The sequence below is a fragment of the Bos grunniens genome, chromosome 10, assembly GCF_055505025.1.
Source record: "Bos grunniens cultivar Pamir isolate PY7600 chromosome 10, Bosgru_T2T1.0, whole genome shotgun sequence".
Classification (NCBI taxonomy): domain Eukaryota; kingdom Metazoa; phylum Chordata; class Mammalia; order Artiodactyla; family Bovidae; genus Bos; species Bos grunniens.
In genome coordinates, this window is record NC_141174.1 from 48,352,343 (window position 1) to 48,367,056 (window position 14,714).

The window sequence follows — 14,714 nt, forward strand, 5'->3', positions numbered from 1 at the left end:
CTGGCTTAAAACTCAACATTTAAAAACTAATATCATGGCAGCCATACTCATTGCTTCACAGCAAATAGAAGGGGAAAAGTAGAAGCAGTGACAGACTGTTTTCTGGGGCTCCAAAATCACCATCAACACTGACATCAGATTGATTATATTCTTTGCAGCCAAAGATGGAGAAGCTCTATACAGGCACCAAAAGCAAGACCAGGAGCTGACTGTGGCTCAGGTCATGAACTCCTTATTGCCAATTTAGATCTAAATTGAAGAAAGTAGGGAAAACCACTCGACCATTTAGGTGTGACCTAAATCAAATCCCTTACAATTATACAATGGAAGTGAGAAATAGATTTAAGGGACTAAATCTGATAGAGTGACTGATGAACTCTGGACAGAAATTTGTGACACTGTACAGGAGACAGGGATCAAGACCATTCCAAAGAAAAAGAAATGCAAAAAAGCAAAACGGTTGTCTGAGGAGGCCTTACAAATAGCTGTGAAAAGAAGAGAAGTGAAAAGCAAAGGAGAAAAGGAAATATATACCCATTTGAATGCAGGGTTCCAAAAACTAGCAAGGAGAGATAAGAAAGCCTTCCTCAGTGGTCAGTGCAAAGCACTGAAATAGAGGAAAACAACAGAATGGGAGATACCAGAGATCTCTTCAAGAAAATCAGAGATATCAAGGGAACATTTCATGCAAAGATGGGCACAATAAAGGACAGAAATGGTATGGACCTAACAGAAGCCGAAGATATTAAGAGGTGGCAAGAATACACAGAAGAACTGTACAAAAAAGATCTTCACGACCCAGATAATCATGATGGTGTGATCAGTCAACTAGAGCCAGACATCCTGGAATGTGAAGTCCAGTGGGCCTTAGGAAGCATCACTGTGAACAAAGCTAGTGGAGGTGATGGAATTCCAGTTGAGCTATTTCAAATCCTAAAAGATGATGCTGTGAAAGTGCTTCACTCAATATGCCAGCAAATTTGGAAGACTCAGCAGTGGCCACAGGACTGGAAAAGGTCAGTTTTCATTCCAATCCCAAAGAAAGGCAATGCCGAAGAATGCTCAAACTACTGCACAATTGCACTCATCTCACACACTAGTAAAGTCATGCTCAAAATTCTCCAAGCCAGGCTTCAGCAATATGTGAACCGTGAACTTCCTGATGTTCAAGCTGGTTTTAGAAAAGGCAAAGGAACCAGAGATCAAATTGCCAACATCTGCTGGATCATGGGAAAAAGGAAGAGAGTTCCAAAAAAACATCTATTTCTGCTTTATTGACTATGCCAAAGTCTTTGACTGTGTGGATCACAATAAACTGTGGAAAATTCTGAAAGAGATGGGAAAACCAGACCACCTGACCTGCCTCTTGAGACATCTGTATGCAGGTCAGGAAGCAATAGTTAGAACTGGACATGGAACAACAGACTGGTTCCAAATAGGAAAAGGAGTACATCAAGGCTGTATATTGTCACCCTGCTTATTTAACTTATATGCAGAGTACATCATGAGAAATGCTGGGCTGGATGAAGCACAAGCTGGAATAAAGATTCCGGGAGAAATATCAATAACCTCAGATATGCAGATAACACCAACCTTATGGCAGAAAGTGAAGAAGAACTGATAAGCCTCTTGATGAAAGTGAAAGAGGAGAGTGAAAAAGTTGGCTTAAGGCTCAACATTCAGAAAACTAAGATCATGCAATCTGGTCTCATCACTTCATGGTAAATAAATAGGGAAACAGTGGAAACCATGGCAGACTTTGTTTTGTGGGGGCTCCAAAATCACTGCAGATGGTGACTACAGCCATGAAATTAAAAGACGCTTACTCCTTGGAAGGAAAGTTATGACCAACCTAGATAGCATATTCAAAAGCAGAGACATTACTTTGCCAACAAAGGTCCATCTAGTAAAGGCTATGGTTTTTCCAGTAGTCATGTATGGATGTGAGAGTTGGAGTACAAAGAAAGCTGAGCACCAAAGAATTGATGCTTTTGAACTGTGGTGTTGGAGAAGACTCTTTAGAGTCCCTTGGACTACAAGGAGATCCAACCAGTCCATCCTAAAGGAAATCAGTCCTGAAAATTCATTGGAAGGACTGTTGCTGAAGCTGAAACTCCAATACTTTTGCCACCTGATGTGAAGAATTGACTCATTTGAAAAGACCCTGATGCTGGAAAGATTGAAGGAGGGAGGAGAAGGGGACGACAGAAGATGAGATGGTTGGATGGCATCACTGACTCAATGGACATGAGTTTGAGCTAAACTCCGGGAGTTGGTGATGAACAGGGAGGTCTGGTATGCTGCAGTCCATGGGGTCGCAAAAAGTCCTGAACTGAACTGAAAATTACTGTGGACAGTTGATTGCAACCATGAAATTATAAGACACCTGCCCCTTGGAAGAAAAGCTATGACAAACCCACACACTGTGTTAAAAGTCAGAGCCATCATTTTGTCAACAAAGATCTGTATAGTCAAAGGCATGGTTTTCTCCAGTACTCACATACAGCTGTGACAGCTGGACAATAATGAAAGCTAAGCACCGAAGGATTGATGCTTTTGAATTGTAGTGCTGGAAAAGACTCTTGAAAGTCCCTTGGACAGCAAGGAGATCAAACCAGTCAATCCTACAGGAAATCAACCCTGAATACTCACTGGGAGGAATGATACTGAAGCTAAAGCTCCAATATTTTGGTCACCTGATGAGAAGAACCGACTCACTGGAAAAGACCTTGATGCTGGGAAAGATTGAGGGCAAGAGGAGAAGGAGATGACAGAGAATGAAATGCTTGGATGGCATTACCAATTTAATGGACATGGGTCTGAGCAAACTCTGGGAGATGGTGAAGGACAGGGAAGCCTGGCGTGCTGTAGTCCATGGAGTTGCAAAGAGTCAGACATGACTTAGTGACTGAACAACAACTCTCTCCTCTGGGGAGCCTTTATTAGTACAGCAACTCAGATTCAAAACCTAGATATCAGATTCAAAACATCATCCTACACCACCCATCGGACCACATGGTAATAAAAATATAGCCAGGAATATATATACTAGCCAGGAGTATATCATTTTCCCTCAGCTTTCTTCTCTGCCTCTCTCATTTGGCTTGAAATAATTACCATGTTTACCACTGATATCAAGAAATGACAAGTCAAAACCCTTTCTAATTACTTAATGCCTGTGGCTGTTCAGAAGAGAATTAGCTAACTGAACTGTATTTCCCAAGTTTTTGTTCTCATTTAAAATAAAACAATACTTTTTTTTTTTTTAATAAATATGCATGTGCACTGTCTCCTGATAAACGCCAGCAAGAGCATCTCCAGGAAATTGCTTCCCAACCATTTTCATGCTATTTGTTTGACAAACTAGCCAAATGCTCATAATCAAAGATGACAGATCTGGGTATTCCAGCAATGTCAGGCCCTGCCTAGTAACCCTGAGGGAAGAAGGGTTTAGTATCTCAATACAGCTATGGTTTTTCCAGTAGTCATGTATGGATGTGAGAGTTGGACTATAATGAAAGCTGAGAGCCAAAGAATTGATTCTTTGGAACTGTGGTGTTGGAGAAGACTCTTGAGAGTCCCTTGGACTGCAAGGAGATCCAACCAATCCATCCTAAAGGAAATCAGTCCTGAATATTCATTAGAAGGACTGACGCTGAAGCTGAAACTCCAATACTTTGGCCACCTGATGTGAAGAAATGATTCATTTGAAAAGACTGATGCTGGGAAAGATTGAAGGTCAGAGGAGAAGGGGACAACAGAGGATGAGATGGTTGGATGGCATCACCGACTCATTGGACATGAGTTTGAGGTAAACTCTGGGAGTTGGTTATGGACAGGGAGGCCTGGTATGCTGCAGTCCATGGGGTCTCAAAGAGTCAGACACAACTGAGTGACTGAACTGAACTGAACTGACATCTGAACCAATTCAGAACATACCAAAGGAAAAGGATGGGTACCAAAGAATGACATTCCTGGGACATCGGTATGTACATGTTCAATAATACAAGACAATGCCAAACTGGGGGCTTCTCCAGTGGCTCAGTGGTAAAGAATCTGCCTGCACTGTAGGAGCCATGGATATGATCCCTGGGTCAGGAAGATTCCCTGGAGAAGAAAATGGCAACTCACTCTAATAATCTTGCCTGGAAAATCCCATGGACAGAGGAACCTGGCTGGCTACTGTACACGGGGTCACAAAGAGTTGGACATGACTGAGCAACTCAACTGCCACAGTTGTTTTACACTCCCAACTTCACATCTTCACCAACATCAGGTATTTATTGTCAGACTTCTCAAAACACTACCACACTGTAATCTAAATTGGTATTTATTTGATTTTCTAATGTGGTTGAGCAATTCAATTTCTTTTCTTTTTTCTTTAGTTTGTTGGCCATTCAGTTTCTTCTTGTGGAAAAGCATAGTCATGTCCTTTCCCTTTTTTTCTATTGGGTTGTCTTTTCCTTATGAACATGCAGGAATTCTTTTGAGAAGAATGTTCTAGGTACTCATCCTTTGACAGTTACAGTGGTTGCAAATATCTTCCTCCTATTTGTGGTTTGTCTTTTTACTTTTTAAAATTGAAATATAGTTGGATTTGCAATGTTGTATAAATTTCTGCTGTACAGTAAAGTGACAATTATTATATATATATGTATGTGTGTGTGTGTGTGTGTGTGTGTGTGTGCATGCGTGCATGTGCTAAGTCGCTTCAGTCGTGTCTGACTCTCTGTGACCCCATGGACTGTAGCCCACCAGGCTTCTCTGTCCATGGGATTTCCCAGGCAAGAGTACTGGAGTGGGTTGCCATTTCCTACTACAGGAGATCTTCCTGACCCAGGAATTGAACCCACGTCTTCTGCATCGGCAGTGGGTTCTTCACCACTGAGCCACCAGGAACACTCTCTCTCTCTCTCTCTCTCTATATATATATATATATATATTTTTTTTTAATTAATATTCTTTTCCATTTTGGTTTACCTCTGGATATGGACTATAGAGTTCCCTGTGCTATACAGTAGGACCTAGTCGTTTGTCCTTCCTCCTTTTCAATAGCTCAATCTTCAAGTAGTCATACCTATCAATCTTTCACACATAGTTTTCTTTATATAATATAAAACAAATCCATGGACTTCCCTCATGGTCCAGTGATTAAGGCTCCACACTTCCACTTTGTGGGGTGCGGGTTGGATCCCTCATCAGGGAACCTCTGCATACCTCGTGATGTGACCAAAAACAAAACAAAAATACAGCTAAGAAATCCTTCTTTACCTAAAGTGATAAAGATATTCATCTACATTATTTTTCAAAAGATTTTGCCTTTCACATTGTCTTCAACCCAGTGGTAATTTTTAAGGTGCATGTAGGAATCCAATTTCACTAATTTTCCCTGAAAAACACCTATTTATCATAGTACCATTTATCGAGAAAAATTACTCTTTTCCTAGTGAGTCACCATATCGGGGCAGATATGTTTCAGGATTCACTCTTTTGTTCTTTTGGTCATTTTCATTACCCATGGGTCAATGTTATATGGCCTTAGCTACTATGACTTTATAACGGAGCTTTATACCTGAGTTATAAAGGTATTCCTGGGAGGACCAGATCCCGCTGCCTCACTGAGGACATTCTTGACCTTTCATGCTTCCATCCAAGTTCTTCAGAATGTGAGCATGTTGGATCAAACTGAGAAGACTTACATATTCATGATATTGAATCTTTCTATCCATGTATATGTATAATCTCTACACTTATTGATGCCTTCTTTAATGCCTTTACAAATGTCAAAGTAAATTCCCTTCATAAAGACCTTGTACGGTTTTAGACTTACTGATGCTTTATATTTTTGTTACTATTATAAGTGATATCTTTTAAATATATATACTTACATGTATATTACCATCTATTTATTAGTCACACTATTCTAATGATTTGTTATACATAGCTGAAAATAAACACATCTTTTTTTTTCTTTTCTAATCTTTATACATTTTATTTATATTCCTTCTCTTACTGTGCTAGTTAGGACCTCCAAAAGTACTGAATAAACATCTTGATTCTAATGTTTCACTGTTAAGAATAACATTTGCTGTAGGTTTTTGGTAAACACTCTTATCAGGATAAGGAAGTACTCCACCTATTCCTCGTTTTCTAAGAACAAGTATTACAGATGTACATCAATTTTATCAAATTTTGCTTCTAAATCTATTGAGAAAAATATGTGCGTTTTTTCTCCTTTAATTTGTTAATTTACAAGCTTTTACAATTATTCTGCCTTTGATCTTTATTTTTCTTTACTTTTAGTTTTCTAACTTTCCTAACTTCTTCTTATTGATAACGTGTACCCAGGACTTCTCTTTCAAACTCATTGCTTCTTCCAAGTCCATTCTTGAGGAAAGGACACTATAATTCTCAGAGTCATTAATAAATATTTGGATGAATAAAAAATGAATTGTCTATTAGGTTCCATGTAATTGAGATGATTTACTCAAAGTTCAGTTCAGTCGCTCAGTCGTGTCTGACTCTTTGCGACCCCATGAAAAACCAACCTTCAAATATAACACATCACATTTTACATAAGTTGCTCTAGTTTGGGGCCAAAAGAAAAAGGGTCACTCAAGATGCAGTCACTTAGAGACAGAAGTAATTATCACAGAAAGTTATTTCAACTGTAATAGTCTTTTATTACCTAGAGTAACATCAGAAAATCATTAGCTAGCTTTTGAATTTTCTTTTCAATACTATGTTGGACTTTTAAGTACTGGGGTTCAAGCACACACACACCCCATTAATAACACTAAGCATTGAGAGTAACACATTTAAAAAATGGTAAGCATCTTAAGAGAGATAAAAAGTGAAGCTTATATATATTTTGCAATTCAGCACAATCAGCCAAAGGAGCCAGTCCATGCCTCAAAACCTTGGTTCCAAACCTAAACCAGACCAGCCATGATGATCATCTAATTTGTACAATCTGAAGACAGAGGGGAAAATGTAGCTATTCCCTTTTGTTTAAAGCAGGAGGAACAAATCTAGTTCATGGAATGCGGCATCAAAGGGAAGTTATATGTCTACAAAAGACTGGACAAGTTCTGTCTTAGTAAAAGGTGATCACATGTTTGTTTTGTTCATTCATTTAACAGTTGAGTGCCCACACCCATCACTGTGCAAGGTGACAGAGATGCAAATAAGACAGATACAGCATCTGCATCTCCCCCACCAAATTTACCATCTAACGGACAATATTGACCACTGAAGCAAAACGCCAAGCATGGTTAGTACCTATGGCCGGCATAATAAATGGAGCACATGAGATTAACACCTAATCTAGATATGGGGGAGGTGAGTTCTGAGAGAAAACACACAAAAGGTTTGGTGTCTGGAAATGGATAAGTTCTCGAAGTAATATGCAGTCTTAAAGAGTACATTAAAGCTGGGATTCCCTGGGAGGCAAGCACTCTAAAGTGTAGAACTGGAGAGAACAGAAAAGCTAAAAGATCCAAAGACCCTCATCCATACTCTCCCCCTTGTCCCACCTCATTGCCTCCCACACACACAACTGTGTGACTCACCAAAAGGTTATAGCTTAAAAAAAAAGTCAATGTATTCCCCAGATACTTGGAGAAATGGCTGTGACAGTGAATATGAAACAGGTTCCTCATCTTTCTTGCCTTATCATAAATCTCTTGGTATGCACTAGACCCCACCCAATCTGCCATCTCCCTCTGCTAGTCAAAAACTGTGATCTTCATGTGGTGGTTTAGTTGCTCAGTTGTATCCGACTTTTGCGACCCCACAGACTGTAGCCTGCCAGGCTCCTCTGTCCATGGGATTTTCCAGGCAAGAATACTGGAGTGGGTTCCCATTTCCTTCACAAGGGGATCTTCCCAGTCCAGGGATCGAACCCATGGCTCCTGCATCTCCTACACTGCAGGCAGATTCTTTACCGCTAAGTCACCAGAGAAGCCCCTGACCTTCATGCTGCTGCTGCTGCTAAGTTGCTTCAGTCATGTATGACTCTGTGCGACCCCACAGACAGCAGCCCACCAGTCTCCCCTGTCCCTGGGATTCTCCAGGCAAGAATACTGGAATGGGTTGCCATTTCCTTCTCCAATGCATGCATGCATGCTAAAGCGCTTCAGTCGTGTCCGACTCTGTGTGACCCCATGGACAGCAGCCCACCAGGCTCCTCTGTCCACAGGAGTTTCTAGGCAAGAATACTGGAATGGGTTGCCATTCCCTTCTCCACCTGACCTTCATACACATGGCCAAAAAGCACATAAAAAGGTGCTCAACATCACTAATTATCAGAGAAATACAAATCAAAAACTACAGTGAGTTATCATCTCACACCAGTCAGAACTGTCATTATCTATCAAAAAAAAATCTACAAATAACAAATGCTGGAGAGAGTGTGGAGAAAAAGGAACCCTGCTACACTGTTGGTGGGAATGTAAATTGGTGCAGCCACTATGGAGAACAGTATGGAGGTTCCTTAAAAACTAAAAATAGAACTACCACATGACTCAGCAATCCCACTCCTGGGCATCTATCTGGAGAAAAATCATAATTCGAAACGATAAATGCATCCCTATATTCAGTGCAGCACTATTTACAGTAGCCAGGACATGGAAGCAACCTAAGTGTCCATCACCAGAGGAATGAGTAAAGATGTGGTAGAAACATACAACAGAGTATTACTCAGCCATTAAAAAAGAACAAAATAACGCCATTTGTAGCAACATGGATGGACCTAGAGATTATCATACTAAGTGGAGTAAGTCAGACAGAGAAAGACAAATATATATCACTCATATGTGGAATCTGATTTTTAAAAATGATAAAAATCAACTTATGTACAAAACAGAAAGAGACTTACAGATACTGAAAACAAACATGGTGACCAAAGGGGAAAGGTGGGGGATGGAGGATAAATCAGGAACTTGAGATTAACAAACACATACTACTATATATACAAGAGAGATAACCAACAAGGACCTACTGTGTAGCACAGGGAACTCTACTCAATATTCTGTGATAATCAATATGAGAAAAGAATCTGAAAAAGAGCAGATATATGTATAACTGAATCACTCTGCTGTACACCTGCAACTAACACAAAATTGTAAATCAACTATAAACCAATAACATTTTTAATGTGACCGTACCACTTTTTAAAAAGTGATGTCTTCATTTTAAAATTAAAGCAGCTGAAGCTACATTTCTATACTCTGGCTAATTATTTACAATGAATTTTTGAAAAAACTTTTTTCCAAGATTTTTTTTTCAATTGGTCTATACAATTATACTAAAGTCTGTATTTAACTCTATAAAATAGCTATTTTACCAATATTGTTAGATGAGGCATGATCTAGAAATGAAAAAGGGCAATTAAAAGAAACAGAAATCAACAAGCAGCTCTCAAACAAACTTCAAGTTCTTTGTCCTAAGAAAAGTAAATTAAAAATCACAAGAATATACAGAATTGTAGTTTATACCTGACTCCAAAGAGCTGCAGGGCCATTGCCAGCACACTTTCCAAGAATTATACATAAACCCAATGTCCTTAAGTATAACTGAAACTAAATGCAAAATGATATACAAATGTCAATCCAAAAGTTGTTAATAATTTTAAATGAAATCTGACAAGTGGACTGTCCTATACCAACGATCTAAAGATATACCAGCAAAGCCTGAAGACACTGAGGAGAGAGAAGCTAGGATGAATGACAGAAATGCAGGTGGTAGCTGATGAGCACATCAGCTCAGTCATGCACGTACCAAGTGAGCACTGAGAACAGCCCCTGCACGTGTCACTATGCCAAGCACCTAGAAGAAGGCTACAGCAAAGCAAGTCTAATAGGAGTGCTGCACGTGAACATGAGCAATGAAGATGCAGTGGGACGAGACCCGTAACAGAAATATGCACACAGGACTGGGCAGCTGGGAGACCTGGGGCAGAGGGGGCCAGGGCAGGGGGGAGCCCACCAAGTCACCTCACAGAGGGGTACCCCAGCCACGGACTTGTATCAGCACGCAGAGGGATAAGTGACAAACGGGAAAGAACAAAATTACACGGTTCACAGATGACGTGGTAAAGAACTTTACCTCACAGGTCAGATAAGCCTTATCCTTTAAAGATAACAGAAACCATCAACAAAAATATTATCGATGCCAATCTGAAAGGTGTAACTGAGTTTTGATGGAACTAGGTAAGGGCTGTCTGACATCTGAAGTACAAAACACAGACAAGGCTTGGAGCCATGAGAAGGGAACATGTAACAGACTGGGAGGGTGGGAGTCAGGGAAGAGCATCTATATTTGCAAAGGTCTAAGAGGGAAAAGGTTGTGATGCATTTAGGGAACCTCGGCAGGTGCACGCCATTAGTGGACTATACCGGGATGGGAGAGAGGTGTCCAGACAGGCTGAAAAGATGGGACAGGGTTTGGGACCTGGGCCTGAAAGGACTCTTACATGACACTAGAAAGTCTGTGTGTTATCCTCTGGGCAATGGAAAGTCACTGCAGGCTTTTATGAAGGAGAGGAACACGAAGTCTGTGCCTGAAAGTGATCTTTCTGGGGATACACAGAGGACCAGGAAGCTATGCTGAGAGATGGTGAGTGACTTGTGTTGGTGACGGTGGGATTCAAAGAAAGAGATTAATTCAAGATAGATTTAGGAGGTAGAAAATCAGTATAGCTCCTTAACTGACTGGTACAGGAGTTAAAGATAATAAAAACTTTCAGTTTATTAACTGAATGGAAGATACTATCATTAACTAAGAGAGGAAAGGGCTTCCCAGGTGACTTAGTGGTAAAGAATCTACCTGCCAATGCAGGAGATGCAGGTTCGATTCCTGGGTTGGGAAGATCCCCTGGCAGAGGAAATGGCAACCCACTCCGGTAATCTTGCCTGGAAAATCCCATGGACAGAGAAGTCTGGTGGGCTACAGTCCATGAGGTCACAGAGAGTCAGACACAATTGAGCACCCACACACAAGCACACAAGCAAGAGAGGAAAAGCTGGTTTGAGATGATTATAACAAATACTGAGTACTTTTCTAAGCCCTTTAATACATTAACTCACTAGAGCCTCACAACAACCCTATGAACTCTCTAATTTACAGATAAGAAAACTGACTCACAAAGGTTAAGTAAGTTCTCCAAGGTCACACAGTCAATAAAAGGCAAAGCCAAGGTTTGAACCCAGACACACTCTCAACTACTATGTAATCCTGTATGGAATATGACCAATTACATGTCCCTCATGTCACAGGGATATCCAGGGAAATATGTTTAATTGGCACTCTGAAAACAGAATATTAGGGCTCGAAACAAAAATAAGGGTTAACAAGATGGATTTTAGATTCATCAACCAAGTTGATTTCCTGAGGCCATGCGAGAGAGAAGGCATTTTAGAAGGAAGAGGGCCAAAATGTAAGGCTCAGCAAGAGAGATCCAAAAATGACACTAGAAAGATTTTTCAAACAATAGTACATACCCTGCATCAGTTGCCACGGCAGAGTGGTATCAGCTTAAAGCTGTCTGGGCTTTCTCCTTCTTGTGAAAACAGAGGATCCACTTAACATTTACAGTGTGATAAATCCAGCACTTGGAGCTAAAGGATCCCCTTACAGGTTACATCAGGGAGAGGAAAAGCCTAATAGAAAATGAAATGGGCAAAAGCAAGAAAACAGGCAAAAAAAAAAAAAAATCGACCGCTCTCAGCTCTTGGGCAATTTGCATCTGTGTTTGAGCAAAGTGGCTCCTGCCTTCAGAAAAACAGCAGCAAAGCAAGCTCTCCTCCCAAGCAGCATCTCATAACCACCTCCCTACCCTCCAACCCCCACTGAACCCGGCCTCTGCTCTGCCAAGGGGGCAGGGCCCCAGCCACGCCAGCAACAACGGGAACGCCAAAAAAAGCAGGAAGGTGCCCTCTTGCAAGGACAGCTCTAAACAAGGATGGCTTCTGCAGAAATCAGCTTTTGTTTTTAATGGGCCTGTTCCAGCAGCTATCACATGTGGTGCACCCTGGCTCTAACTATAAATCAACCAAGTGCACAGGGAGGAAGAAGGGAATAGTAGCAAAAGAGAAAAGAGAAACAGAGCAAAGTGTGCAGCATGTCCTCTGTGAGCACTCAGGTTCTGAGAGACCGGACAGGGCAGATGCTGAAACGGCAGCAGAGGCAGCCCTGGGCTCCCAGCCCTGCCAGACATGGGCAGGTTCTGGTTGCCATGGTGCCACCCTGCTGGCTGGCAATGTTTCATCAGCGCTCTCTTTCTGCTGCAGTTCCTGTCTTGTGGGCGGCAGCAGCAGCAGCAAGAAAGAAGGAAAAATGTTGTTTGTATTCTAATGGCTGCTGGGTCACTGAACAGTGTGTCTGAAAAGAATAAAGAGAACGTGGTAAGAGACAGACTAGCCAAGGTGGGAGCAATCTCCTTCGGGATGTATTAGGTACAAACTGGACATTCTGTGGATGAAATCCTCTCAGTCTTTTTTTTTTTTTTGGTACTTAAAATCCAAGAATCTCAACAGAGATTGTCAGCTTTTGATCAAGGCTCTTTCTCATCTGATTTCTAAAGAGACTTTGGGTTCACTCCTAGGTGAAAGCATGAACTTGTGACCAAGAAAACAAAATGATGTACTGGAGTAATATTTAGAAGACAAATTTAAGTGACAGAAGAAACACACCTTACACTAAAACACAGACTCACATAATCTCCACTAGAACTATCAGCTGGGAAGCTATTAGGGCTTCCCAGGTGGCGCTAGTGGTAAAGAACCTGCCTGCCAGCTCAGGAGGTGCAGGTTCAATCCCTGAGTCGGGAGGATCCCCTGGAGGAGGAAATGACAACCCACTCCAGTATTCTTGCCTGGAAAATCCCATGGAAAGAGGAGCCTGGTGGGCTACAATCCATAGTCACAAAGAGTCAGACACAACTGAAGTAACTTACCATACAGAGCACAGAGCTATCAACAGCATTAAAAACAAAATCCCAATTGAATTTTTGTGGATAAAATGCTCAAAAGATGAGCAGGACTCTTAGAGCTATTCAATTCCGTAATCAGCTCTCTTATTCCACATATTACCTGAGAATAAAAGCCTCTGTTACTTTGTTAAAGTACAGAAAGGAAAGGAAGAAAGCAGTCAGTATTCATACCCACTCTCTGGTAACTGAAAATGCACTTTTCAAACTAAACATAAGAAATTTAGCAGACATCTTGAAGTCTTTGTTTGAAAAAAATTAATGTGTGCAGTGGTGTTTTATGTTAAATTGCACTATTTTAAGTACCTGAAAACTGGCACCTCAGCACTCGAAGCCTCTACCTCCCCACCACCACCAAAAAAAAAAAAGGCATAACCATACCTTGACAAAGTATAAATCCTGGTTGATTTTCCCAAAACTTTAGAGACTGGAGTTTCCAACACTTCAACAATTAGGCAACTTGTAATCACATGTCCTCTTCTAAAAAGATATTGTTGGCTATTACAAAGAGAAAGGTTAAAATCCGAACAGTCTACTTACAAAAGTTTTTCAAAAGAGTCTTTTGAAAAGCAGTTCGATTCATCAACTTTCAAAATCAGTCATCTCTGGAAAAACCCACAATCCAGCTAATTAGTCTCAGCTGTTTGTCATATGGCCCACAAACCAGTCAAGTGATTTTGCCCCTTTCAAGCTTTTACTAAAACCCAATCTCCTGGTCTCTCAGACAAAAGGCAGCTGTATTAACCTCTTCCAGTGTTAGAAGACTTACACTTCAACTTTTTCTTTTCCCCCCAACCAAACAAGTAGAATATTTGTTTTCTTGATAAAACATATTAAAAGTATTGCATTCTAAAGGTCCTTAAGGGTTATATTAATATTGTGTATGAGTGTTTAGTTGCTCAGTCATGTCCAATTCTTTCAGACCCCATGGACTGTAGCCCGCCAGGCTCTTCCGTCCATGAGATTTTCTAGGCAAGGATACTGGAGTGGGTATCCATTTCTTCCTCCAGGGGGAATCTTTCCAACCCAGGGATTGAACTCATGGCTCCTGCCACGTCTCCTGCATTGCAGACAGATTTTTTTTTTTTAAACCGCTGAGCCACTGGGGAAACTCTTACATTAATATTGCTTCTTTATTTACAATTAGCAATATTTTATTAATATTGCTTTCTTGTATTTACAAGGCCTGATTCAAGCAAACACTACATACAGGAGATCAGTGTAAGTTGAGGAAGTGAAGGGACTTCCCACACATTTCACTCTGGCCTCCAGACCCACAAGGAAAACTCTCTGCCTGGCAGTCCACCCAAATACCTTGTTGGCATCTTAAATTCAACATGTCCGGCCCTCCACTTACCTCCTGAGCTCTTCTCTGTAGACCCTGCTTCACACCCACTCCTCCTCCTGTGTCTTGAGTAACACAATCCCAAAGCACAGCCAGCCTGACATCTGATGATCTTCAATGACTCCTCCCTCCCTCCCCTCCCCTCCCACTTCCATTGACCACTGGAATCTTTCCTCCTCTAGTCTTTATTCCAAGTGTTTAGCATTTCTCATCTGGATGGCTATAGTCAACCACACATTTGATTTTCTGGCCCCCAACCTGGTCTCTCCACTGACCCATCCTCCACACTGCACCCAAACTGATCTTTCCACAAGGTAAGTGGGTGTCCATCACTCTCCTCTGTAAAACTAGTCAGTGGCTCCCCACAATCTTCTCAGTAAC

General features: G+C 41.1%; 1 protein-coding gene across 19 annotated transcripts in view; it reads right to left on the minus strand.

Moving 5' to 3' along the window:
* RAB27A (RAB27A, member RAS oncogene family) overlaps positions 1-14,714 on the minus strand; it is a 79,948-nt gene that overhangs the window by 47,943 nt on the left and 17,291 nt on the right. For 6 of the 19 annotated variants that reach the window (XR_015134559.1, XR_015134568.1, XR_015134567.1 and 3 more), the window contains one exon: positions 13,408-13,468. The exons of 5 other annotated variants lie outside the window; for them this stretch is intronic. Coding sequence is in view for 1 of the 14 variants with exons in the window: in XM_086321063.1 (XP_086177189.1) it covers positions 13,370-13,486 (117 nt within the window). In the remaining 13 variants the exon portion in view is untranslated. Of the gene's footprint in view, positions 1-13,369; positions 13,487-14,345; positions 14,486-14,714 lie in introns of those variants that run through there. 8 more of the 19 variants (XR_015134557.1, XM_086321068.1, XR_015134566.1 and 5 more) reach the window with 6 other exon arrangements.